Source organism: Somniosus microcephalus, chromosome 28 (assembly GCF_052327205.1).
Source record: "Somniosus microcephalus isolate GS21.2 chromosome 28, FLI_Smic_1.0, whole genome shotgun sequence".
NCBI classification, from domain to species: Eukaryota; Metazoa; Chordata; class Chondrichthyes; order Squaliformes; family Somniosidae; genus Somniosus; species Somniosus microcephalus.
The window spans coordinates 36782109-36809295 of record NC_141014.1 but is presented as its reverse complement, the minus strand read 5'-3'; the positions used below and the strand labels follow the sequence as shown (position 1 = coordinate 36809295).

Here is a 27187-nt window from a genome sequence, read left to right as displayed (position 1 = left end):
GAGGAGTGGTTTCCACAGGTGGGTTGGTAACTAGAGGACACAGATTTACAACAATTACCAAGGAACCAGAGCACAAACAGAGATTTTTCCCCCCTAAATTATATAAAAGTGAGTTGTTGCAAGCAGGAATGAACTGCTTGCAAGGGTAGGGGGTAGTAGATTCAATCATGACTCAAGGGAATTAGATATACACTTGAAACAGGGAGAAAAAGATATGCTATGGGGAAATGCAGGAGTTTGGAACTAATTCAATAGCCAGCACAGTAGGATAGGCTCAATGGCTTCCTTCCGTGATGCATGTTTCTATAAATGTGGGTGAAAAGGATGCTACACATTCAGGATATGGTGTTGTCAAATGCCCACCTAACAGAGCAACATCACTGGTCAAGAACAGGTACCTGATTTCCCATTGTTGTCAGCTAAGAGATTTTCCTAGGTAGAAGCTCGAGATATCTTGCATTTTGTGAAATACAAAGACCCTCAAATCGCCAATTTGGAGATGTAACCACAGACATCTGGTCAGGTCAAGCGAGGCAGGGGGAAAAATGCAGCTTAAGTTCCTGCACAAGTTAAACAGCTCGGTCATCTGCTGCTGAGGCTATCGCGAGCTGGGTGTCACAGACACCAGATCCACTGCTCAATTTACACAAGGAAAGACAAACCACATCAACGCTGAAAAATGTTTATTTTCAATGACAACTGTTGAAGGAGAAAGTCAGATGGAGAATGAACCATAGCCAAAAATCAGCATTCACCTCAAGTCTTAGTCACACTTCATAGTGAAGTTGGAGGTCCCTCATCAATATGTTGAGATTCAATTGAATGCTGAAGGATAGGGAATCATTCCCCTAATGTGAGCTTGTCAAACAGGTACTCTCCCATGCCATTCTCAGGGGCTCCCAGTCTCTTCAAGTTGGTGATGTGATCTCCAAGCTTCTTGATCATCTTCACTTGCTCATCCAAGTAGTGGGTCTCCAGGAAGTCACACAACTGGAAAAAGGAAGGAGAAACCAGTCAGTACAGACAACAGATCAAGGATAACACTGAGGAATTGTTCCACATCTTCTCCAGGACTGGATGGTTGGTACAAGTTGTGCACTCGGTGGATTTTGCTCCAGGTTAGATTACTGCACAGGTGTCAAATTCAATACTTTAAGAATTGGATTCCAGAACTCCTTCAGATACTATAGTGCCCCAGGAGAAGTTTAATGATAAGTCTGCAGTATGATCTGGACCCTTCATAAAAAAAGGGCTTGTTCAAATCTATGCAATGGACAAACAGACTTACTGGATATGGAGATCTTCTCAATAGTTGCATTAAATGGCAGATAAATGCCTCAGCCATCACCCTCAACACATCTGAAGATTCATTGTTGGAACATTAGAAACTTACGTGAGGGTCTGTCCTCTCAGTGGACAGTTTGTGCAGATCCAGCAGACTCTGGTTGACATTCTTCTCCAGCTGTAGAGCTCTCTGCATCGCCTCCAGACCATTGCGCCACTCATCCTGCTCTGGTTTCTGGGGAAAAAAAATTGAGAAAAGTTCAACCTCAATGAAGGAAATTAATGGCTGCAACCAACTCAAGGGTTCCTGCCCAAGGCAGTCAATGCAAGCGAGTCTGGGCAAGGCAGTAGATGACATGGACAGAGACATCAGCACATTCATTACCTTGAAGTGAACACCACTTCCAAGTGAATCAATGAAGATTTAATCTCATTGTGGAAGATGGGACTTCAAAACAGAAATATTGAACGAACAGTGGATTGTAAGATCAAGTCGCCTGGGAAGTTTGGATTGCTGTCTTAAGCTTGACATGAAAAATTGTGTTGCTCTCCCCCACCCTTCCCTTTCCCACCCCCCGCCCAAAGTAATTTACAAGTCAAAGAGCTCATCCTTTTTCTGAAAAGGTACCTTGATGTCCGCCAGAACAATACGCCCCCCACGCTGATTCTGGAATTTCATCAGTTTCTCTGCGTGCTCATGTTCCTCATGTGACTGCTCCTTGAAGAACTCGGCAAAGTGACGCAGGGCAACATCATCCCGGTCAAAGTAATAGGACTGCAGAAAGAAAGTTAGGGCAGGCTAAAGTTTCACCCACATTTAATTCAAAATAATTTCTTGGCAGACTGGTTATTGTGCAATTCCTTATTTAAAAGAAATGTACATTTTCAACTAGCTACTAATGTTTGTTCATTGAACAGTCAGTCTCTCTTCATATTAGAAACAACACAACTAAACTAGCCAATAGGAGTCTCGATCAGTAGGTAAGTTTTTTGGGGGTGGGAAATAAAGACCAAGCTGAAGACCAGAGGTCATTGGAACTACTTCTACTCATTTCTTGTGGAAAGTTAGTAAAGGAATAACCAGAAATCCAACAATTTCATGTGAGCAGTTCACTAAGAAATGTTTTACCAACAATACACTATCCTCAAGTGACTTCAACAAAAGGACAGAATGCCTAGCAAGCACATGATTAATTGCAGTCTCTAATTGAAACATTTGCACGAGTCAAATCCATACTCGTCAAACTGTGACCAACACAAGACTAGAAAACAGCTCCTGGTTGAAGTTTAAGGCCTTTTAACTCAAGCAACTAGGAAACAACTAGGCATCTAACTAGATTATTATATAGAGAAGTCATTCAAATAGAGAGTAAAGTAGATAGATAGCTCACCATGGAGAGATAAACATAGGAGGACTAGAGCTCCATGTTGATCTGCTTGTTGACAGCATCCTCACAGTCCTTGTGGTAGTTCTGACGCACTTGGGAGGCCATCTTAATTTCTATAGTGTGTCTGGATTTCAGCAAGTCCACCAACTAAACTTGCTCACTCAATCTAACTGCTGTGAAAGGGAGAACCAGCACATTTTAAACTCATGTACAACCCCTCATTTGTATAACAGATGATGAGTGACAGTTATTGGTAGCCAATCAGATCACTTCCATGCCTCAACAAAATCCACAAACTCATTCATTAATTAATAAAGTGAGTATTGGGTGAGCCAATCAGAGCTTTGAAAGTAAGTTTTACTGATTACTAACTAGCCACCTCATTGTTGTAGAGTCCTTTGAACTCTCAAGCCAAATGTTTTGTTTAAAATGTCCTGAACTTAAAATACATAGTTATACCTTTGTACTTGCAATACAGTCACCTTAGGAATTCAGATGAATTTGTGACAAAATTAAAGATTTGTTTATTTATTGCAGGTGGTTGTGTACTTAATGCAATATCCAGAGATCAGGTAGTCCAGGGTGGGTCTGCACTGTCAGCAAGTAAGGAAGATGGAAATTCTACCCCATGTGTGCAGAGGGTGATGGTTGTTGAGTCCTTGATTTACTCTCATTCTGTTCTGCGTTTACATATAATCCAGTATATATTTGTCACCGGGTTGGATTTACACCCTGTGAATCTGAGGTGCGACCAGTCTAGTTTATGGATCTTAACCGCCAGTGTGAAATGCACCATCCAGTGAATTCACAGGATTTCATGGTAAACCTTGATCATCTGCTCGTGGTTTAATAGCAGGATGTCTGGCAACAGGAGTGGGATAAAAGGGAAAGAAAGAACTTGCATTTATATAGCGCCTTTCACGACCTTCACGACCTTCTTGTTTGGTAACAACTGCAAACTTGGGATATGGTTCCCCCATTCCAAATCCAGGTCACTTATCTATCTGTATAGTGAAAAACTGACTCCAGCTCTAATCTCTGGCACTCACCACATTTCACTGCTTGCCAACCCAAGAATGTCTCTTTTATACCAACTCTCTGCCTATTACCTTATTTTTTAAATAAAATTCATTCTGGGAATAAGGGGATCGCTAGCAAGGCTGGCATTTATTGCCCGCCCCTACTTTGTCTTCGAAGGTGGTGGTGAGCCTTCTTCTTGAACTGCTGCAGTCCGTGTACACTGCCAAGTGTAGTGTGTAGAGTAGCAGTTACAGGAATAAATATTCTTTTTAAAAAAGTGCAATTAACCAGCAAAGAAATATCAAATCAAAAATACAGGATTCATGCGCTGCTTTTAATACTGGTGAATCCGTGTCCCACTCACACATATCCAAAAAACACCCTTCTTACCAAAACTCCCTACCCAAGAGGGTGGAAACCAACCTCAAAGTTTGCTTAAGCTTGAAATTGCAAACGACTATTAGTTATTGCAGTGCGTTGTGGCTACAGACAGTGTCTAATCATCCAGTGGCCACTGTGTAAAGAGCTGGTTTTTGTTCCTTGCCGTGGCAGATACAAGTAGAATCAGAATGTGGAACAGTTCTTAGCCCAGAAGGTTGGCACTGATAAAGATACTGCTTTCTTCAATCATTTATTACATTCTGCTGTACTACTTTTTTGCTTCAGCCAACACTGTCCTGCATCCAAAAAACCTTTAGGCAAAACTTGCTTTGCCAACATCACAGGTATTGTAAGGTATGTGGAGTGACTGGAGAAGCTGGGATTGTGCTCCTTAGAGCAGAGAACATCAACAGGTGTTCCAAATTACATGGAATTTTGTTTAATTTAAGAGTAAATAAGGAGGAATGGTTTCCACTGGTGGGTTAGTTACTACAAGACACAGATTTACAATAACTGCCAAGGAACCAGAGCACAAACAGAGATTTGTTTCTCCCTTTAATTATATATAAAAGTGAGTTGTTACAAGCTGGATGTACTGGAAGTAGATTCAAGTGACTCTGAAGGAAATTCATTATATACCCTGTACTTGAAACATGAAAAATGACACTATGGGCAGGGGAAGAGCAGAACTAATTTGATAACCAGCACAACTATGATGGGCTGAATGGTCTCCTTCTATAATGTGGGCAAAAAGGATGCTGCACCTTCTTGACATGGTGTTGTCAAGAGCCACCGAACAGAGCAACATCACTGGTCAGGAACAGGGACCTGAATTCCCCTGATCGGGAAAGACATTGTTCAAATTAGCAACTCGAGAAATCATGCATTTTATGAAATATTAAGACCCTTGACTCTCAGATTTGAAAATGTAGCCACGGACAGGTGGTCAGTCCAAATGAGGCAGTGTGGGGAAAAAAAAATGCAGCTCAAGCTTCAGCACAAGTTGAATAGCTCAGGTGTTCTACTGCTGAGCATATCACCCAGCTGATTAACAAAAATACCAGATCCACTACTCAATTTGCACAAGGAAAGACAAACCACTCCAATGCTGAATAGTTTGGATTTTCATTGACAGCAGTTGAAGGAAAGAAAAGTCAGATCAAGAATGATCCACAGCCAGCATTCACCTCAAGTCTCAGTCACAAGTCCCTCAATGTTATGTACAGATTCAATTGAATGCAGAGGGATAGGGAATCACTCCCCTAATGTGTGCTTGTCAAACAGGTACTCTCCCATGCCATTCTCAGGGGCTCCCAGCCACTTCAAGTTGGTGATGTGATCTCCAAGCTTGTTGATCATCTTCACTTGCTCATCAAAGTAGTGGGTCTGCAAGAAGTCACAACTGGAAAAAGAGAAGCCAGTCAGTACAGACAACAGATCAAGGATAACAGAGGAATTACACCACATTTCCTGGACTGGATGGTTGGTACAAGTAGAGCACTTGGTGGATTTTGCCCCAGGTTAGATTACTGCACAGGTGTCAATTTCAATACTTCAGAATTTAATTCTACAACTCCTTCAGATACTAGAGTGTCCTTGGGAGAAGTTTAATGATCAAGTCTACAGTATGATCTGGGCCCTTCATTTAAAAAAGGCTAGTTCAAATCTCTGCAATGGACAGTCTACTGGATATAGAGATCTTTCCAATAGTTGCATTAAATGGCAGATAAATGACTCAGCCATCACCCAAAACACATCTGAAGATTCATAGTTGGAACATTAAAAACTTACATGAGGGTCAGTGTTCCCAGTGGAGAGTTTGTGCAGATCCAGCAGACTCTGGTTGACATTCTTCTCCATCTGCAGAGCTCTCTGCATCACCTCCAGCCCATTGCTCCACTCATCCTGCTCTGGTTTCTGGTGGGGAAAAAACAGAAGTTACTTTTGAAAATGTTCTACCTCAATGAAGGAAATTAAAGGCTGCAACAACCTCAAGGGTTCCTGCCCAACACAGTCAATACAATGGAGTCTGTGCGAGGCAGTGGATGACAGAGAGGCAACAGCACATCACTAATTACCTTGAAATGAATACCACCTTCCACCATCTCAAAGTGAATCAATGAAGATTTAATCTCATTATGGAAGATGGGACTTCAAAAACAGAAATACTGAATGAATAGTGGATTCTAGGATCAAGTCTTCTGGGAAGATTGGATTGCTGTCTTAAGCTTGAAATGTAACAATTTTCTGTCTCTCCCTTTCCCACCCCCACCCCAATCGCAATAGCAGTTCACAAGTCAAAGATGCTCCTCCTTTTTCTGAAAGGATACCTTGATGTCCTCCAGGACAATACACCCCCCACACCCATTCTGGAATTTCATCAGTTTCTCAGCATGCTCACGTTCTTCATGCGACTGCTCCTTGAAGAACTCAGCAAAGTGACGCAGGGCAACATCATCCCGGTCAAAGTAATAAGACTGGAGAGAAAGGAAGTTAGGCCACACTAATGTTTCACCCACGTGCAATTCAAAATTATTTCTTGGCAGACTGGTTATTGTGCAATGCCTTATTTAAAAGAATGATCATTTCCAACTAGTTATTAATGTTTGTTCATTGAACAGTCAGTCTCTCTTCACATTAGAAACAGCACAACTAAACTGGCTAATAGGAGGATCTATCAGCAGGAAAGATTGGGGGTGGGGAGGTAGAAATAAAGGCCAAGCTGGAGACCAGAGATCAGTGGAATTACTTCTACTCATTCCATATGGAAAGTTAGTAAAAGGAATGACTGGAAATCCAACAATTTCATGCTGCAAGATCAGGTCACTAAGGAAGGTTTTACCAACAGTACACCATCCTCAACTCACTTCAACAGAAGGCCTAGCCAACACATGATTAATTGCAGTCACTTAACTGAAACATTTGCACTAAAGTCAAATCCATACCCTTCACCCTGTAACCAACTCAAGACTAGAAAACAGCTCCTGATTGAAGTTTAAGGCCTTTTAGATCATGCAACTAGGAAACAACTAGACATCTAACTAGTTTATTATATAGAAGTCATTCAAATAGAGAGAGAGTAAAGTAGATAGATAGCTCACCGTGGAGAGATAAACATAGGAGGAATAGAGCTCCATGTTGATCTGCTTGTTGACAGCATCCTCACAGTCCTTGTGGTAGTTCTGACGCACTTGGGAGGCCATCTTAATTTCTATAATGTGTCTGGATTTCAGCAGGTCCACCAACTAGACTTGCTCACTCAATCTAACTACTGGGAAAGTGAGAACCAGCACATTTTAAACACTTGGACAACCTGTCATTTGCATAACAGATGATGAATGACAGTTATTGGTAGCCAATCAGATCATTTCCATGCCTCAACAAAAATCCACAAACTCATTAATTAATTAATAAAGTGAGCATTGGGTGAGCCAATCAGAGCTTTGAAAGTAAGTTTTGCTGATTACTTACTAGCAACCTCGTTGTAGAGTCCTTTGACCTCTCTTAAAAATATTTTGTTTAAAATGTCCTGTGCTTAAGATACATAGTTATACCTTTGTACTTGCCATACAGTCACCTTAGTAATTCAGCTGGATTTGTGACAAAATTAGAGATTTGTTTGTTTATTGTAGATGTTTGTGAACTTAATGCAATATTCAGCGATGAGGTCGTCCAGGGTGAGTCTGCATTGTAAGCGAGTAAGGGAGATGGAAATTCTAACCCAAATTTGTCACAAATCTACCCCATGTGAGCAGAGGGTGATGGTTGTTGAGAACGAAAGAAAGACTTGCATTTCTATAGCGCCTTTCATGACCTCAGGATTTACAGCCAATGAAGTACTATTGAAGTGTAGTCACTTGTGATGTAGGAAATGCAGCAGCCAATCGCGCATAGCAAGCTCCCACAAACAGCAATGTGCTAATGACCAGATCATCTGATTTTGTTATGTTGATTGAATGATAAATATTGGCCAGGACACCAGGATAACTCCCCTGCTCTTCTTCAAAATAGTGCAATGGGATCTTTACATCCACCTGAGAGAGCAGGCAAGGCCTTGGTTCAATGTCTCATCCGAAAGATGGTACCTCCGACAGTGCAGCACTCCCTCAGCACTGCACTGGAGTGTCAGCCTAGATTTTTGTGCTGAAGTCTCTGGAGTGGAACTTGAACCCACAGCATTCTGATTGACAGGCGTGAGTGCCACCAACGGAGACACAGGTTTATTCTCATTACATTCTGCGTGCCGTATAATCCAGTATATATTTGTAACCGGGTTGGGTTTATATCCTGTGAATCTGAGGTGCGACCAGTCTAGTTTATGGATCAGTGTGAAATGCACCATCCGGCTAATTCACAGGATTTCATGGTAAACCTGGATCATCTGCTAGTTATTTAATGGCAGGATGTCTGGCAACAGGAGTGGGATAAAAGGGAAGGAAAGAAATTGCATTTATATAGCGCCTTTCACGACCTTCTAGTTTGGTAAGAACTGCAAACTTGGGACATGGCTCCCCCATTCCAAATCCAGGTCACTTATCTATCTGTATAGTGAAAAACTGACTCCAGCTTGAATGTCTGGCACTCACCACATTTCACTGCTTGCCAACAGTCTCTTTTATACCATGTTCAATGCCTATTACCTTATTTTTAAATAAAATTCATTCTGGGAATAAGGGCATCGCTAGGAAGGCTGGCATTTATTGCCCGTCCCTACTTTGTCCTGGAAGGTGGTGGTGAGCCTTCTTCTTGAACCGCTACAGTCCGTGTGGTGAAGGTTCTCCCAACAGGGTGGGAGTTCCAGAATTTTAACCCAGTGATGATGAAGGAGCCGCTATTCCTTCGTAGTTTGGCTAAAGGACAGAATATATATACTGTATCTATATGGCACAAAAAAAAGCTTCTAAAATGTCTGTTGGCAGAACCCAGTTTCCCTGCTGTAGTATAAATGCAACGGAGAACAGAAGATCTCTGTTGACTTTGAGAACAGCAAGGTCATGTTTTGACCTGTACCCTACTCTCACTGCCAAGTGTAGTGTGTAGAGTAGTAGTTAAATGGAATAAATACTCGTTTAAAAAAAAAGTGCGATTAACCAGCAAAGAAGCGTCAAATCAAAATCATAAATACAGGATTCATGCGCAGCTTTTAATACTGGTGAATCCGTATCCCACTAGCACATATCCAAAAAACACACTTCTCACCAATACTCCCTGCTCAAGAGGGTGGAAGCCAACCCCCAAAGAAAAGTTTGCTTAAGCTTGAAATTGCAACTGACTATTTGTTATTGCAGTGTGTACTGCCTACAGAAAGTGTCTAGTCATCCAGTGGCCACTGTATAAAGAACTGGTTTCTATTCCTTGCCCTGGCAGATACAAGTAGAATCAGAATGTGGAGCAGTTCTTAGCCCAGAAAGTTGGCACCGATTGAAGGAAGCAGTGTCTTTGTTATCATTTATTACATTCTGCTGTGCTATTATTTCTTTTTTGCTTCAGCCAACACTGTCCTGCATCCAAAAAACCTTTAGGCAAAACTTGCTTTGCCAACATCCTGGGTATTGTAAGGTATGTGGAGTGACTGGAGAAGCTGGGATTGTGCTCCTTAGAGAACGTCAACAGGTGTTCCAAATTACATGGAATTTTGTGTAAGAGTAAATGAGGAATGGTTTCCACTGCTGGGTTGGTTACTACAAGACACAGATTTACAATAACTGCCAAGGAACCACAGCACAAACAGAGATTTGTTTCCCCCCTTTAGTTATGTAAAAATGAGTTGTTACAAGCTGGAGTGCACAGGTTGCAAGGGCCGTGGAAGTAGATTCAATAGTGACTCTCAAGGAAATTAGATATATACACCCTGTACTTGAAACATGAAAAAAAAACAATGACACGCTATCGGCAGGGGGTGGGGAAGAAAAAAGGAGAGTGGGACTAATTTGATAGCCTGCATAGGTATGATGGGCTGAATGGTCTCCTTCTAGGATGAGGGTGAAAAGGATGCTACACCTTCATGACATGGTGTTGTCAAGAGCAACATCACTGGTCCGAAACAGGCACCTCAATTCCCATGTTTATCAGAAAATACATTGTTCAAATTAGAAACACAAGAAATCATGCATTTTGTGAAATACTAATACCCTCAACTCTATATGGAAATGTAGTCATGGACATTTGGTCAGTCCAAGTGAGGCAGGGTGGGGAAAAAATGCAGCTTAAGCTTCCGCACAAGTTAAGGAGCTCGGTGTTCTGCTACTGAGCAGAAGCTGGTGATAAAGATACCAGATCCACTACTCAATTTGCACAAGGAAAGACAAACCACTTCAATGTTGAATAGCTTTTATTTTCATTGACAGCAGTTGAAGGAGAAAAGTCAGATCAAGAATGAACCACATCCAAAGCCAGCATTCACCTCAAGTCTTAGTCACACTTCATAGTGAAGTTGGAGGTCCCACAACATTATGTTGAGATTCAATTGAATGCAGAGGGATAGGAAATCATTCCCCTAATGTGAGCTTGTCAAACAGGTACTCTCCCATGCCATTCTCAGGGGCTCCCAGTCTCTTCAAGTTGGTGATGTGATCTCCAAGCTTCTTGATCATCTTCACTTGTTCATCCAAGTAGTGGGTCTCCAGGAAGTCACACAACTGGAAAAAGAGAGAAACCAGTCAGTACAGACAACAGATCAAGGCTAACACTGAGGAATTGTTCCACATCTTCTCCTGGACTGGATGGTTGGTACAAGTAGAGCACTTGGTGGATTTTGCCCCAGGTTAGATTACAGCACAGGTGTCAAATTCAATACTTTGGAATTTAATTCTACAACTCCTTCAGATACTAGAGTGTCCCTGGGAGAAGTTTAATGATAAGTCTACAGTAGGATCTGGAATCTGGACCCTTCATTAAAAAAAGGCTTGTTCAAATCTCTGCAATGGACAAACAGTCTACTGGATATGGAGATCTTTTCAACAGTTGCATTAAATGGCAGATAAATGCCTCAGCCATCACTCTCAACACATCTGAAGATTCATAGTTGGAACATTAGAAACTTACATGAGGGTCTGTCCTCTCAGTGGAGAGTTTGTGCAGATCCAGCAGACTCTGGTTGACATTCTTCTCCATCTGTAGAGCTCTCTGCATCGCCACCAGACCATTGCTCCACTCATCCTGCTCTGGTTTCTGGAGAAAATAAAAATAGAAGTTACTTTTGAGAAAGTTCTACCTCAATGAAGGAAATTAAAGGCTGCAAACACCTCAAGGGTTCCTGCCCAAAGTAGTCAATGCAATAAAGTCTGGGCAAGGCAGTGGATGAAACGGAGAGGCAACAGAACATCACTCATTACCTTGAAATGAATACCGCCTCCCACCATCTCCAAGTGAACTAATGAAGATTTAATCTCCTTATGGAAGATGGGACTTCAAAAAGAGAAATACTGATTGAACAGTGGATTCTAGTATCAAGTCTCCTGGGAAGATTGGAATTGCTGTCTTATGCTTGAAATGTAAGGCATTTCTTTCTTCCTTTCCCACCCCAATCCCAAAAGTAGTTCAAAAGTCAAAGACAATCATCTTTTTTCTGCAAGGATACCTTGATGTCCTCCAGGACAATACGCCCCCCACGCCGATTCTGGAATTTCATCAGTTTCTCAACATGCTCACGTTCCTCATGTGACTGCTCCTTGAAGAACGCAGCAAAGTGACGCAGGGCAACATCATCCCGGTCAAAGTAATAGGACTGTGGAGAGAAAGGAAGTTAGACCGTGCTAAAGTTTCACCCGTGTGCAATTCAAAATGATCACTTGGCAGACTGGTTATTGTGCAACGGCTTGTTTAAAAGAAATATGAATTTAATCTCATTATTGTTTGTTCATTGAACAGTCACTCTTTTCACTTTAGAAACAGCACAACTAAACTGACTAACAGGAGTCTCAATCAGCAGGAAAAATTTGGGGGGGGTGGGGAAATAAAGGCCAAGCTGGAGATCAGACGTCAGTGGAACTACTTCTACTCATTTGTTATGTAAAGTTAGTAAAGGTATGACAGCAAAACCAACAGTTTCATGCTGCAAGATCAGCTGACTTGGTTAAAACCTTCCTTACAGTACCATCCTCAAGTCACTTCAACAGAAGGTCTAACCAACACAAGATTAATTGTAGTCACTAATTGAAACATTTGCACTACAATTAAATCCCATACTCTTCAATCTGTGACAAATACAGGACTAGAAAACAGCTCCTGTTTGAAGTTTAAACCTTTTTAGATTATGCAACTAGGAAACAACTAGACATCTAGCTAGTTTATTATATAGACATCATTCAAATAGAGAGTAAAGTAGATAGATAACTCACCATGGAGAGATAAACATAGGAGGAATAGAGCTCCATGTTGATCTGCTTGTTGACAGCATCCTCACAGTCCTTGTGGTAGTTCTGACGCACTTGGGAGGCCATCTTAATTTCTATAGTGTGTCTGGATTTCAGCACATCCACCAACTAGACTTGCTCACTCAATTTATCTGCTGTGAAAGTGAGAACCAGCACATTTTAAACACATGGACAACTCATCATCTGCATAACAGATGATGAGTGACAGTTATTGGTAGCCAATCAGATAGCTTCCATGCCTCAACAAAATCCACAAACTCATTCATTAATTAATTGTGAGCATTTGCTGAGCCAATCAGAGCTTTCAAAGTAAGTTTAGCTGATTACTTACTAGCAGCTTTATTCTCTTTTGGTCAAACATATATCAACTGTAAATTAATAAAACTTTAAATAAAACTTAACAAATTAAATTAAAATTGCATTGGCCGGGGTTATGATGCACTCCAGTCCCCGTGGCGCTCGCCGGTCGCAGAAGGCCTCAAGCGTGCCGGCAGACACCGCGACCTCCATCTCCAGCGCCACCCGGGCGCGAACATAGCCGTGGAAGGGAGGCAGGCAATCGGGCCGAACGACCACCCGCTCTCTGGACCTGTTTATAGCTATTTTTGCCAGGCCCAAGAGCAGTCCTACGAGGAGGTCCTCCAACCTGCCCGCTCCCCTCCGCACCGGGTGACCAAAGATCAGGAGTGTGGGACTGAAGTGCAACCAAAAATCGAGGAGCAGTCCCTTCAAATATTGAAAGAGGGGCTGCAGCCTCTCACATTCCACGTATACATGGAAGACGGACTCCTCTAGGTCGCAAAAAAGGCAGGCGGCCTGGGAGTCCGTAAACCTACTTAAAAGCTTATTGCACGGAACTGCTGCGTGCAACACCCTCCAGGCCAAGTCCCCAATAGATAAAGGGAGGACTCCCGTGTAGAGAGCCCTCCATTGCGGACCTTCGCCTCCGCTGGACGGCAAGATGGCATGTCCGGACGGTAGACAAAGATGGCAAAGTGGAGAGTGTGCAGGAGCAGCCCGTACAGGAAACCCCTCCGTGCGGAGCTGAAAGGCACTGAGGGCATTTCCCCGAGGCGGTTCAAGTTGTGAGGTGCCGGTTCCCGAGAGGGGTTTCGGGGCTGCGCGCCGATGAGGAATTCCGTCCGAACGGGGGTCAGTTCAGTCAGGATCACCCCACGTGCTTGATCCTCCTCGATACACCTAGTAAAGTCGGGGCACAGTGCCACTTTCAGCAATACTAGCAGCTTTGTTGTTGTAGAGCCCTTTGACCGCTTTTAAAAATGTTTTGTTTAAAATGTCCTGAACTTAAAATACATTATTATACCTTTGTACTTGCAATACAGTCACCTTAGGAATTCAGATGAATTTGTGACAAAATTAGAGATTTGTTTGTTTGTTGCCGGTGATTGTGAACTTAATGCAATATCCAGAGATCAGGTGGTCCAGGGTGGGTCTGCACTGTCAGTGAGTAAGGAAGATGGAAATTCTACCCCATGTATGCAGAGGGTGATGGTTGTTGACTCCTTGTTTTACTCTCATTACATTCTGCGTTTACATATAATCCAGTATATATTTGTAACCGGGTTGGGTTTACACCCTGTGAATCTGAGGAGCGACCAGTCTAGTTTATGGATCTTAACCGCCATCCGGCTAATTCACAAGATTTCATGGTAAACCTGGATCATCTGCTGGTGGTTTAATAGCAGGATAGCTGGCAACAGGCGTGGGATAAAAGTTAAAGAAAGAACTTGCATTTTTATAGCGCTTTTCACAACCTTCTAGTATGGTAACAATTGCAAACTTGGGATATGGTTCCCCCATTCCAAATCCAGGTCACTTATCTATCTGTATAGTGAAAAACTGACTCCAGCTCTAATCTCTGGCACTCACCACATTTCACTGCTTGCCAACCCAAGAATGTCTCTTTTATACCAACTCTCTGCCTATTACCTTATTTTTAAATAAAATTCATTCTGGGAATAAGGGCATCGCTAGCAAAGTTGGCATTTATTGCCCGTCCCTACTTTGTCTGTGAAGGTGGTGGTGAGCCTTCTTCTTGAACCGCTGCAGTCCGTGTGGTGAAGGTTCTCCCAACAGCGGTTAGATAGGGAGCTCCAGGATTTTAACCCAGTGACGATGAAGGAACCACTATTCCTTCGTAGTTTGGCTAAAGAACAGAATATATATACTGTATCGATATGGCACAAAAAATGCTTCTAAAATGTCTGTTGGTAGAACCCAGTTTGCCCGCTGTAGTATAAATAAATGTAGTAGAGGCCAGAAGATCTCTTTTGACTTTGAAAACAGCAAGGTCAGGTTTTGACCTGTGCCCTACTATCACTGCCAAGTGTAGTGTAGCAGTGAAATGGAATACAAACTTAACAAAAAACACAATTAACCAGCAAATGTCACAATCCAAATCCTAAATACAGGCTTCATATGTAGCTTTTTACACTGGTGAATCCATGTCGCACTAGCACATATCCAAACACCCTTCTTACTCACTTCCCACAAGGGTGAAAGCCAACCGCAAAGAAACATTTGCATAAACTTGAAATTGCGAATGTCTATTAGTTAATGCAGTGTGTACTGGTGACAGAACGTGTCTTATCATCCAGTCGCCACTATGTAAAGAGCTGGATTCTATTCCTTGCCCTGGCTGATACAGGTTGAAACAGAATGCCGAGCCCTTCTTAGCCCAGAAGTTTGACACATATTGAAGAAAGCAATGACTTGGTTATTATTTATTACATTCTGCTGTAGCCATTGTTTCTTTTTTGCTTTAGCCAACAATGTCCTGCATCCTAAACATTTTAGCCAAAACTTGCTTTACCAACCTCATGGGTAGTTTAGGGTATATGGAGAGATTGGATCTGCTGGGTTTATTTTTCCTAGAGAATATCAAGGGATTTTCCAAATTTATGAAATTTTGATTTAGAATAACTAAAGGAGGAGTGGTTTCCACACAGGTGGGTTGGTAATTAGAGGACACAGATTTACAATAATTGCCAAGGAACCAGAGCACAGAGATTTTTTCCCCCCAAATTATATATAAGTGAGTTGTTGCAAGCAGGAATGAACTGCTGCCAAGGGTGGGGGTAGTAGATTCAATCATGACTCAAGGGAATTAGATATATACTTGCAACAGGGAGAAAAAAAAAAAAAGATATGCTATGGGGAAGTGCAGGAGTTTGGGACTAATTCAATAGCCAGCACAGTAGGATAGGCTCAATGGCCTCCTTCCGTGATGCATGTATCTATAAATGTGGGTGAAAAGGATGCTACACATTCAGGACATGGTGTTGTTGTCAAATGCCCACCTAACAAAGCAACATCACTGGTCAAGAACAGGTACCTGATTTCCCATTGTTCTCAACCAAGAGATTTTCCTAATTAGAAGCTCGAGAAATCTTGCATTTTGTGAAATACGAAGACCCTCAAATCTCCAATTTGGAGATGTAACCACAGACATCTGGTCAGGTCAAGTGAGGCAGGGGGAAAAATGCAGCTCAAGTTCCTGCACAAGTTAAACAGCTCGGTCATCTGCTGCTGAGGCTATTGCAAGCTTGGTGTCACAGACACCACGTCCACTGCTCAATTTACACAAGGAAAGACAAACCACATCAACGCTGAAAAGATTTTATTTTCATTGACAGCAGTTGAAGGAGAAAGTCAGATGAAGAATGAACCATAGCCAAAACCAGCATTCAGCTCAAGTCTTAAGTCACACTTCATACTGAAGTTGGCAGTCCCACAACATTATGTTGAGATTCAATTGAATGCTGAAGGATAGGGAATCACTCCCCTAATGTGAGCTTGTCAAACAGGTACTCTCCCATGCCATTCTCAGGGGCTCCCAGTCTCTGCAAGTTAGTGATGTGATCTCCAAGCTTCTTGATCATCTTCACTTGCTCATCCAAGTAGTGGGTCTCCAGGAAGTCACACAACTGGAAAAAAAGAGAAACCAGTCAGTACAGACAACAGATCAAAAGGATAACACTGAGGAATTGTTCCACATCTTCTGGACTGGGTGGTTGGTACAAGTTGTGCACTTGGTGGATTTTGCTCCAGGTTAGATTACAGCATTGGTGTCAAATTCAATACTTCAGAATTGGATTCCAGAACTCCTTCAGATACTATAGTGCCCCAGGAGAAGTTTAATGATCAAGTCTACAGTATGATCTGGACCCTTCATAAAAAAGGGCTGGTTGAAACCTCTGCAATGGACAAACAAACAAACAGTCTTACTGGATATGGAGATCTTTTCAATAGTTGCATTAAATGGCAGATAATGCCTCAGCCATCACCCTCAACACATCTGAAGATTCATTGTTGGAACATTAAAAACTTACATGAGGGTCAGTCCTCTCAGTGGAGTGTTTGTGTAGATCCAGCAGACTCTGGTTGACATTCTTCTCCAGCTGCAAAGCTCTCAGCATCGCCTCCAGACCATTGCTCCATTCATCCCGCTCTGGTTTCTGGGGAAAAAAAAAAAACAGAAGTTACTTTTGAGAAAAGTTCTACCTCAATGAAGGAAGTTAAAGGCTGCCTGCCCAAGGCAGTCAATGCAATGGAGTCTGGGCAAGGCAGTGGATGACATGGAGAGAGACATCAGCACATTCATTACCTTGAAATGAACTCCACCTCCCACCATATCAATGAAGATTTAATCTCATTATGGAAGATGAGACTTCAAAACAGAAATATTGAATGAACAGTGGATTGTAGGATCAAATCTCCTGGGAAGATTGGATTGCTGTCCTAAGCTTGAAATGTAAGAATTTTCTGTTTCTCTCACCCCCCCTCCCACCCCCAGCCCAATCCCAAAAGTAGTTCACAAGTCAAAGAAGCTCATCCTTTTTCTGCAAGGATACCTTGATGTCCTCCAGGACAATACACCCCCCAACGCCGATTCTGGAATTTCATCAGTTTCTCCGCATGCTCACGTTCCTCATGTGACTGCTCCTTGAAGAACTGGGCAAAGTGACGCAGGGCAACATCATCCCGGTCAAAGTAATAGGACTGCGAAGGAAAAAAAAAAAAAAAAAAAAAAAAAGTTAGACCAGACTAAAAATTCACCCACATGTATTTCAAAATTATTTCTTGGCAGATTGGTTATTGTGCAATGCCTTATTTAAAAGAATCATCATTTTCAAGTAGCTATTAATGTTGGTTCATTGAACAGTCGGTCTCTTCATATTATAAACAGCACAACTAAACTAGCTAATAGGAGTCTCGATCAGTAGGAAAGATTGGGGGTGGGGAGATAGAAATAAAGGCCAAGCTGGAGACCAGACGTAAGTGGAATTACTTCGACTCATTCCATATGGAAAGTTAGTAAAGGAATGACTGGAAATCCAACAGTTTCCTGCTGCAAGAGCAGGTCACTAAGGAAGGTCATACCAATAGTACACCATCCTCAAGTCACTTCAACGGAAGGACAGAAGGCTGAACCAGCACATGATTAATTGCAGTCACTTAATTGAAACATTTGCACTACAATCAAATCCATACTCTTCAACCTGTGACCAAATCAAGATGAGAAAAAACAGCTCCCATTTGAAGTTTAAGTCCCTTCAGGTCATGCAACTAAAACAACTAGATATCTAACTAGTTTATTACATAGAAGTCATTCAAATAGAGTAAAGTAGATAGATAGCTTACCATGGAGAGATAAACATAGGAGGAATAGAGCTCCATGTTGATCTGCTTGTTGACAGCATCCTCACAGTCCTTGTGGTAGTTCTGACGCACTTGGGAGGCCATCTTAATTTCTATAATGTGTCTGGATTTCAGCAAGTCCACCAACTAGCCTTGCTCACTCAATCTAGTGACTGTGAAAGTGAGAACCAGCACATTTTAAACACTTGGACAACCCCTTATTTGCATAACAGATGATGAGTGACAGTTATTGGTAGCCAATCAGATCACTTCCATGCCTCAACAAAATCCACAAACTCATTAATTAATTAATGAAGTGAGTATTGGGTGAGCCAATCAGAGCTTTCAAAGTAAGTTTTACTGATTACTAACTAGCAACCTCATTATTGTAGAGTCCTTTGACCTCTCTTACAAATGTTTTGTTTAAAATGTCGTGAACTTAAATACATAGTTATACCTTTGTACTTGCAATACAGTCACCTTAGGAATTCAGATGAATTTGTGGCAAAATTAGAGATTTGTTTGTTTGTTGTAGATGGTTGTGAACTTAATGCAATATCCAGAGGTCAGGTGGTCCAGGGTGGGTCTGCACTGTCAGCGAGTAAGGAAGATGGAAAATCGACCCCATGTGTGCAGAGGGTGATGGTTGTTGAGAGAGATAGAAGAAAGAAAGACTTGCATTTTTATAGCGCCTTTCATGACCTCAGGACGTCCCAAAGCGATTTACAGCCAATGAAGTACTTTTGACGTGTAGTCACTGTTGTGATGTAGGAAACGCGGCAGCCAATTGCGCACAGCAAGCTCCCACAAACAGCAATGTGCTAATGACCAGATCATCTGATTTTGTTTCGTTGATTGAGGGATAAATATTGGCCCAGGACACCGGAGATAACTCCCCTGCTCTTCATCAAAATAGTGCAATGGGATCTTTACATCCACATGAGAGAGCAGACAGGGCCTCGGTTTAATGTCTCATCCGAAAGACGGCACCTCTGACAATGCAGCACTCCCTCAGCATTGAACTGGAGCTTAAGTCTCCGGAGTGGAACTTGAACGCACAGCGTTCTGATTCAGAGTCGAGCGTGCTACCCACTGAGACACAGGTTGATTCTCATTACATCCTGTGTGCTGTATAATCCAGTATATATTTGTAACGGGGTAGGGTTTACATCCTGTGAATCTGAGGAGCGACCAGTCTAGTTTATGGATCTTAACCGCCAGTGTGAAATGCACCATCCGGCTAATTCACAGGATTTCATGGTGAACCTGGATCATCTGCTAGTGGTTTAATAGCTGGATGTCTGGCAACAGGAGTGGGATAAAAGGGAAAGAAAGACCTTGCATTTATATAGCGCCTTTCATGACCTTCTCGTTTGATAACAACTGCAAACTTGGGATATGGTTCCCCCATTCCAAATCCAGGTCACTTATCTATCTGTATAGTGAAAAACTGACTCCAGCTCTAATCTCTGGCACTCACCACATTTCACTGCTTCCCAACCCAAGAATGTCTCTTTTATACCAATTCTCTGCCTATTACCTTATTTTAAAATAAAATTCATTCTGGAAATATAAGCATCGCTAGCAAGGCTGACATTTATTGCCCATCCCAATTTTTCCTTGAAGGTTCTGTTGAGCCTTCTTCTTGAACCGCTGCAGTCCGTGTGGTGAAGATTTTCCCAACATCGGTTAGATAGGGAGCTCCAGGACTTTAACCCAGTGACGATGAAGGAACCACTAATCATTCGTAGTATGCCTGAAGCGACAGAATATATATATATAAATGGCACAAAAAAATAGCTTCTAAAATGTCTATTGGTAGAACACAATTTCCCTGCTGTAGTATTAATGCAGCTGAGGCCAAAAGATTGGCCGACTTTGAGAACAGCAAGGTCAGGTTTTGACCTGTACCCTACTCTCTGCCAAGTGTAGTGTGTAGAGTAGCAGTTAAATGGAATAAATACTCCTTAAAACAAATGTACAATTAACCAGCAAAGAAAGTGTAATGATCAATAACATGTCATTCTATAGTGGACACTAGGTGGAGCCGTAGAGCTGTATATATAGCTGTATGTATAAGACTACACTACCCAGCTGTATGTATATTAAGACTACATTACCCATGAGGCACTAGGCTACCCACAAGGCAGCAGTCAAGATGGAAGCCTCTACAGATACTGTACCTAGTCCACATGTGCTCAATAAAAGTGTCTAGCAAAAGCTAGCTGTGTTCATAATAAGAATGTCTATTTATTAATGAACATAAGATGGTACCAGGATGGTGAAGATCTGCTGAAAATTGTGAAAAGCGACATGGAGAATTTGAAGCCACCAGAGCATTTGAAACTCACAGGAAACATCGACTACAATTGGCAGACTCTTAAACAACAATTCGAACTCTACATTGCAGCCATCGGATTCGGTACGAAGCCAGACACAAGGAAGATAGCGTTGCTGCTTACGGTTGCAGGCCCACAGGCGATAGAGGTATTTAATACATTTGTATTTAATCCAGAGGAGAACAGAGAAAAATTAGAAGATGTGCTAAAAAAATTTGATGCACATTGCTCTCCCAAAAAGAATGAGACCTATGAAAGATACATGTTCTGTTCAAGGACACAGAAGCAAAATGAGACTTTTGATAGCTTTATAACTGATCTGAAACTGAAAGCACAGACATGTAATTTCTCTGAGCTCAAAGCATCCATGATTCGTGACCAGATTGTGTTTGGTATGCATGATAAAAAAGTCAGGGAACGTTGTTGAGAGAAACCGAACTAAATTTGAAAAATGCGGTGAAAATATGCCAAGCCAGCGAGCTAGCTCAAAAGCACGCGAAGACTTTCAGTGAAATCAATAATGATGCGACTGTAATGAGTGATAATGCTGCTGTCGGTGCTGTGTCCTACAAGGGGAAGAAACATGGGCAGAACAGAAATGAAAAGCAATCGGAGGATGACATTTTTAATTGTAAACGCTGTGGTTACAAACACCAGTTAAAACAATGCCCAGCGTTTGGAAAAATATGCACAAAATGTCATGGAAAGAATCACTTTGCCAAACAATGCTTTTCAAAAGTACAAACTAAGGAAGGGCAACGAGTTAATGTAATTGAGGACACTGATTTAAGTGAGACATTTTTTGTACGAATGGTGTCATGTGACAATATCAAAAAGGATACAGAAAATGTGCAGCCCTCAGAAATGGACAATGCTGAACATAAAGTTAATGTAGTAAAAGAGGACAAATGGATGATCCCACTGCAGGTAAATGGAGCATTAGTTACCTTGAAACTAGACACTGGGGCAAAAGCAAACTTAATCAGTATGAGTGACATAAAAAATATGAAAGAAAAGCCCAAAATACAGAAAAAGTCAGTACTACTGAAGAGCTATAATGGACAGAAAATAGATAGCTTAGGTGTATGCAGACTTAAAGTGACAGTCAAAGACAAAGTGCATCATCTCATGTTTTCTGTTGTGGCTGAAAGACTTGATTCGATACTAGGTGACAAAGCTTGTGAAGACTTAGAACTGGTCGAGAGTCTACAGTATAAACTGTGCCATAAGCAGACCAGATGACTCAGGTGATGAAGCAGAGAGCCCATCAAGGATGAAAAGGCCAAAGGGTATCCATGTCTTCAAAAAGCCTAGTTTCTCCAAGAAGAAAGAAAAAAACTTTAAGGTCAAAGAGAAGCCAAAGGAAGAAAAGCACAAAGAGGAAAAACACAAGGAGAAAAAGTCCAAAGATATAACCGCAGCAGATGTTGTTAAGCAGTGGAAAGAGAAAAATAAAAAGAAGAAGCCTGCACCAGAGCAGGAAGCAGTTCCGGTGGATACTCCTTCTTCCCTCAGGCCAATCTTTCGTGTTCCATTAGTCGAGGCTGCTGAGAGGACTATGCTGTATGATGGGATCCAGCTGCCAGCAGTTTTTCGAGAGTGCATTGACTACATTGAGAGTTATGGCATGAAGAGTGAAGGAAACACTGAAACCCTCTCCAAGCAAAGATCGCAAGGAGACCTCGATCTATACAAGAGCAGATTGATGACAATGCCGCAACTGCATCTTGTCATTCACCGCCAGAACAATCTCATGAAGACACATCAGACTTACCCGTGTTGAGAAGATCCACACGTGAAGTAAAAAAGCCTGATAGACTTAATCTTTGAGTACAATGTAAAGCTTTGAAAATATGTTGACTGTTTTGAAAATGTTTATGTTTATAGAGCACTAAAGTGTTACTGATATTATCTTTATTGTTTTCTTGAAAGTTGATTGATATTGATTTTGTTAAACCTCAAAGAAAGGGGATGTAATGATCAATAACATGTCATTCTATATGGACAGTAGGTGGAGCCGTAGAGCTGTATATATATAAGACTACACTACCCAGCTGTATGTATATTAAGACTACATTACCCATGAGGCACTAGGCTACCCACAAGGCAGCAGTCAAGATGGAAGCCTCTACAGATACTGTACCTAGTCCACATGTGCTCAATAAAAGTGTCTAGCAAAAGCTAGCTATGTTCATAATAAGAATGTCTATTTATTAATGAACATAAGAGAAAGGTCATGATCCAAATCCTAAATACAGGATTCATGCGTAGCTTTTTACACTGGTGAATCCGTATCCCACTAGCATGTATCCAAACACCCTTCTTACCAATACTCCCTGCTCAAGGGGGTGGAAGCCAACCCCAAAGAAAAGTTTGCTCAAACCTGAAATTGCAAAAGACTATTTGTTATTGCAGTGTGTACTGCCTACAGAAAGTGTCGAATCATTCAGTGGCCACTGTGTAAAGAGCTGGTTTCTATTCCTTGCCCTGGCAGATACAAGTTGAGTCAGAATGCTAAGCAATTCTTAGCCAAGAAGGTTGACATACTGAAGTAAGCAATGTCTTGGTTGTTATTTATTACATTCTGCTGTGTTATTATTTCTTTTATGCTTTAACCATCAATGTCCTGCATCCTAAAAAATTTAGCCAAAAATTGCTTTACCAACCTCATGGGTAGTGTATGGTATGGGGAGAGAATGGAGATGCGGGGTTTATTCTTCAAGCAGAGAATGTCAAGGGATTTTCCAAATTATATGAAATTGTGATTTAGAATAACTAAGGAGAAGTGGTATCCACTGGGGGATTGGTAACCAGAGAACACAGATTTACAATAACTGCCAAGGACCAAGAGCACAAACAGATTATTCCCCCTAAATTATATAAAAGTGAGTTATTAGAAGCTAGAATGCAGAGCTTGCCAGGGTGGGGGTAGTAGATTCAGTAGTGACTCTTAAGGGAATTAGATATATACTTGAAACAGGGGAAAAACGATATGCTATGGGGAAGAGCAGGAGAGTGGGACTAATTCATTCGCCAGCACAGCTATGCTAGGGTGAATGGCCTCCTTCTGTGATGCATGTTTCTATAAATGTGGGTGAAAAGGATGCTACACATTCAGGACACGGTGTTGTCAAATGCCCACCTAACATAGCAACATCACTGGTCAAGAACAGGTACCTGAATTCCCATGGTTGTCAGCCAAGAGATTGTTCTAAGGGGAAGCTTGAGAAATCTTGCATTTTGTGAAATACAAAAGACCCTCAAGTCTCCAATTTGGAGATGTAACCACAAGCATCTAGCCAGGCCAAGTGAGGCAGGGGGGAAAAATGCAGCTTAAGTTCCTGCACAAGTTAAACAGCTCGGTTATCTGCTGCTGAGGATATCACAAGCTGGGTGTCAGACACCAGATCCACTACTCAATTTACAAAAAGGAAAGACAAACCACTTCAATGCTAATAGCTTTTATTTTCCTTGACAGCACTTGGAGGGGGGAAAAAAAAAAAATCAGCTCAAGAATGAACCACATCCAGAGCCATCGTTCACCTCAAGTCTTAGTCACACTTCATATTGAAGATGGTGGTCCCTCACCATTATGTTGAGATTAATTGAATGCTGAAGGATAGGGAATCATTCCCCTAATGTGAGCTTGTCAAACAGGTACTCTCCCATGCCATTCATAGAGGCTCCCAGTCTCTTCAAGTTGGTGATGTGATCTCCAAGCTTCTTGATCATCTTCACTTGCTCATCCAAGTAGTGGGTCTCCAGGAAGTCACACAACTGGAAAAAGGAAAGATCCCAATGAGTACAGACAACAGATCAAGGATAACACTGAGGAATTGCTCCACATCTTCTCCTGGATTGGATGGTTGGTACAAGTAGAGCATTTGGTGGATTATGCCTCAGGTTAGATTACTGCACAAGTGTCAAATTCAATACTTTAGAATTGAATTCAACAACTGCTTCAGATACTAGAGTGCCCCCAGGAGAAGTTTAATGATCAAGTCTACAGTATGATCTGGACCATTCATAAAAAAGGGCTTGTTGAAATCTCTGCAATGGACAAACAGCCTTACTGCATATGGAGATCTTTCCAATTTCAACCATCACCCTCAACACATCTGAATATTCATAGTTGGAACATTAGAAACTTACATGAGGGTCAGTGCTCCCAGAGGAGAGTTTGTGCAGATCCAGCAGACTCTGGTTGACATTCTTCTCCATCTGCAGAGCTCTCTGCATCGCCTCCAGACCATTGCTCCACTCATCCTGCTCTGGTTTCTGGAAAAAAAAGTTACTTTTGAGAAAAGTTCAACCTCAAAATGAAGGAAATTAAAGGCTGCAGCAACCTCAAGGGTTCCTGCCCAAGGCATTCAATACAATGGAGCCTGGGCAAGGCAGTGAATGACACAGGGAGACGCAACAGCACATCACTCATTACCTTGAAATGAATACCACCTCCCACCATCTGCAGGTGAATCAATGAAGACTTAAATCTCATTATGGAAGATGGGACTTCAGCAGAAATATTGAATGAACAGTGGATTCTAGTATGAAGTCTCCTGGGAAGATTGGATGGTTGTCTTAAGCTATCACAATATATATTAATAATCTAGACAAGGGAACTAGATGTAATATCTCCAAATTTGCAGACGACACAAAGCTGGGTGGGCGTGTGTGCTGGGAGGAGGATGCCGAGAAACTCCAGGATGATTTGGACAGGTTGAGTGATTGGGCAAAAGCATGGCAGATGCAATATAACGTGGATAAATGTGAGGTTATCCACTTTGGTGGCAAAAACAGGAAGGCAGATTATTATCTGAATGGCAATAGATTAAGAGAAGGAGAAGTGCAACGAGACCTGGGTGTCCTTGTGCACCAGTCGCTGAAGGTAAGCATGCAGGTGCAGCAGGCGGTTAAGGCGGCAAATGGTATGTTGGCCTTCGTAGCGAGAGGGTTTAAGTACAGGAACAAGGATGTCTTGCTGCAGCTGTACAGGGCCTTGCTGAGACCACACCTTGAGTATGGTGTGCAGTTTTGGTCACCGTACTTGAGGAAAGATATTCTTGCCATGGAAGGAGTTCAAAGAAGATTCACCAGGCTGATACCTGGGATGGCAGGAATGACGCATGAGGAGAGAATGGGTCGATTGGGCTTGTACTCGCTGGAGTTAAGAAGAATGAGGGGGATCTCATTGAAACTTATAAAATTCTGACAGGACTGGACAGACTAGATGCAGGAATGATGTTCCGGATGGTCGGGGAGTCCAGAACCAGGGGTCACAGTCGAAGGATAAGGGGTAGGCCATTTAGGACAGAAATGAGGAGGAATTTCTTCACCCAGAGAGTGGTGAACCTGTGGAATTCTCTACCATAGAAGGCAGTAGAAGCCAATTCAGTAAATATATTCAAGAAGGAGTTGGATATATCTAAGGCTAAAGGGATCTAGGGGTATGGGAAGAAAGCAGGGACAGGGTACTGAAATTAGATGATCAGCCATGATCACATTGAATGGCGGAGCAGGCTCGAAGGGCTGAATGGCCTACTGCTCCTATCTTCTATGTTTCTATGTTTCTATGTAATGTATGGTTTTTCTTTCACTATCCTTCTCCATTTCCCACCCAAATCCGAAAAGTAGTTCACCAGTCAAAGACGCTCCTCCTTTTTCTGAAAGGATACCTTGATGTCCTCCAGAACAATACGCCCCCCTCGCCGATTCTGGAATTTCATCAGTTTCTCCGCGTGCTCACGTTCCTCGTGTGACTGCTCCTTGAAGAACTCGGCAAAGTGACGCAGGGCAACATCATCCCGGTCAAAGTAATAGGACTGCAGAGAGAAAGGAAGTTAAGCCAGGCTAAAGTTTCACCCATGTGCAATTCAAAATTATTTCTTGGCAGACTGGTTATTGTGCAATAGCTTGTTTGAAAGAAATGCAATTTCATCTCATTGTTCAATGAACAAACAAACAATCAGTCTCTTCACATTAGAAGCAGCACAACTAAACTAGCTAATAGGAGGATCTATCAGCAGGAAAGATTGGGGATGGGGAGGTAGAAATAAAGACCAAGCTGGAGACCAGAGGTCAGTGGAACTACTTCTACTCATTTCTTGTGGAAAATTAGTAAAGGAAGGACTGGAAATCCAACAATTTCCTACTCAAATCATGTCATTAAGGAAGGTTTTACCAACAGTACACCATCCTCAAGTCACTTCAACAGAAGGCATGAAGGCCTAACCAGCATATGATTAATTGCAGTCACTTAATAATTGAAATATTTGCACTAGTCAAATCCATACTAGTCAACCTGTGATCAACTCAAGACGAGAACACAGCTCCCATTTGAAGTTTAAGCTCTTTTAAGTCATGCAACTAAGAAACAACTAGATATCTAACTTTACTATGTAGAAGTCATTCAAATAGAGAGTAAAGTAGATAGATAGCTCACAATAGAGAGATAAACATAGGAGGAATAGAGCTCCATGTTGATCTGCTTGTTGACAGCATCCTCACAGTCCTTGTGGTAGTTCTGACGCACTTGGGAGGCCATCTTAATTTCTATAGTGTGTCTGGATTTCAGCAAGTCCACCAACTAAACTTGCTCACTCAGTCTAACTGCTGTGAAATTGAGAACCTGCACATTTTAAACACATGGACAACCCACCATTTACATAACAGATAATGAGTGACAGTTATTGGTAGCCAATCAGATAACTTCCAAGCCTCAACAAAATCCACAACCTCA

General features: G+C 41.9%; 4 protein-coding genes across 6 annotated transcripts; all 4 read right to left on the bottom strand.

Annotated features, from left to right (window-relative positions):
- Positions 1-668: 668 nt before the first annotated feature.
- On the bottom strand, positions 669-12599 carry LOC147099591 (ferritin heavy chain, oocyte isoform-like). 3 transcript variants are annotated; one of them, XM_085969830.1, is made up of 4 exons: positions 12413-12599; positions 1913-2059; positions 1394-1519; positions 669-990 (listed from the first exon to the last, which is right to left on the bottom strand). In XM_085969830.1, exons 1-4 carry the CDS (start codon positions 12512-12514, stop codon positions 841-843), a joined length of 525 nt encoding a protein of 174 aa, XP_085825956.1. In that variant the 5' UTR covers positions 12515-12599; the 3' UTR covers positions 669-840. The 3 variants fall into 3 exon arrangements, with proteins under 3 accessions (XP_085825956.1, XP_085825957.1, XP_085825955.1); XM_085969831.1 differs by lacking the exon at positions 12413-12599 and adding an exon at positions 2676-2853; XM_085969829.1 differs by lacking the exons at positions 669-990; positions 1394-1519; positions 1913-2059 and adding exons at positions 10387-10711; positions 11118-11243; positions 11653-11799 and having other exon boundaries at positions 12413-12592.
- Positions 5315-7357, bottom strand: LOC147099592 (ferritin heavy chain, oocyte isoform-like). Its single transcript, XM_085969832.1, has 4 exons — positions 7175-7357; positions 6404-6550; positions 5865-5990; positions 5315-5475 (listed from the first exon to the last, which is right to left on the bottom strand). The coding sequence occupies exons 1-4, from the start codon at positions 7274-7276 to the stop codon at positions 5470-5472; spliced, it is 381 nt and encodes a 126-aa protein (XP_085825958.1). The 5' UTR covers positions 7277-7357; the 3' UTR covers positions 5315-5469.
- Positions 12600-16073: 3474 nt separating the features above from the next.
- Positions 16074-18286, bottom strand: LOC147099590 (ferritin heavy chain, oocyte isoform-like). The gene is given in 5 exon segments (XM_085969827.1): positions 16074-16395; positions 16801-16926; positions 17323-17352; positions 17354-17470; positions 18113-18286. Coding segments are annotated over 5 exon segments (525 nt in total). The 5' UTR covers positions 18215-18286; the 3' UTR covers positions 16074-16245.
- A 5607-nt stretch (positions 18287-23893) lies between these two features.
- LOC147099589 (ferritin heavy chain, oocyte isoform-like) lies at positions 23894-27073 on the bottom strand. Its single transcript, XM_085969826.1, has 4 exons — positions 26891-27073; positions 26124-26270; positions 24601-24726; positions 23894-24225 (listed from the first exon to the last, which is right to left on the bottom strand). The coding sequence occupies exons 1-4, from the start codon at positions 26990-26992 to the stop codon at positions 24076-24078; spliced, it is 525 nt and encodes a 174-aa protein (XP_085825952.1). The 5' UTR covers positions 26993-27073; the 3' UTR covers positions 23894-24075.
- Positions 27074-27187: the final 114 nt, after the last annotated feature.

Excerpts from the sequence above, each read along its gene's own strand:
- LOC147099589 (XM_085969826.1), bottom strand. The coding sequence starts at position 26,992 with ATGGCCTCCCAAGTGCGTCAGAACTACCACAAGGACTGTGAGGATGCT. Across the intron at positions 24,727-26,123 it reads TTGTTCTGGAGGACATCAAG|AAACCAGAGCAGGATGAGTG; the intron begins GTATCCTTTCAG and ends TTTTTTTTCCAG. Across the intron at positions 24,226-24,600 it reads CTGGGAGCACTGACCCTCAT|TTGTGTGACTTCCTGGAGAC; the intron begins GTAAGTTTCTAA and ends TCCTTTTTCCAG.
- LOC147099591 (XM_085969830.1), bottom strand. The coding sequence starts at position 12,514 with ATGGCCTCCCAAGTGCGTCAGAACTACCACAAGGACTGTGAGGATGCT. Across the intron at positions 2,060-12,412 it reads CCTATGTTTATCTCTCCATG|TCCTATTACTTTGACCGGGA; the intron begins GTGAGTTATCTA and ends TTCTTTCTGCAG. Across the intron at positions 1,520-1,912 it reads TTGTTCTGGCGGACATCAAG|AAACCAGAGCAGGATGAGTG; the intron begins GTACCTTTTCAG and ends TTTTTTCCCCAG.
- LOC147099592 (XM_085969832.1), bottom strand. The coding sequence starts at position 7,276 with ATGGCCTCCCAAGTGCGTCAGAACTACCACAAGGACTGTGAGGATGCT. Across the intron at positions 6,551-7,174 it reads CCTATGTTTATCTCTCCACG|TCTTATTACTTTGACCGGGA; the intron begins GTGAGCTATCTA and ends CTTTCTCTCCAG. Across the intron at positions 5,991-6,403 it reads TTGTCCTGGAGGACATCAAG|AAACCAGAGCAGGATGAGTG; the intron begins GTATCCTTTCAG and ends TTTCCCCACCAG.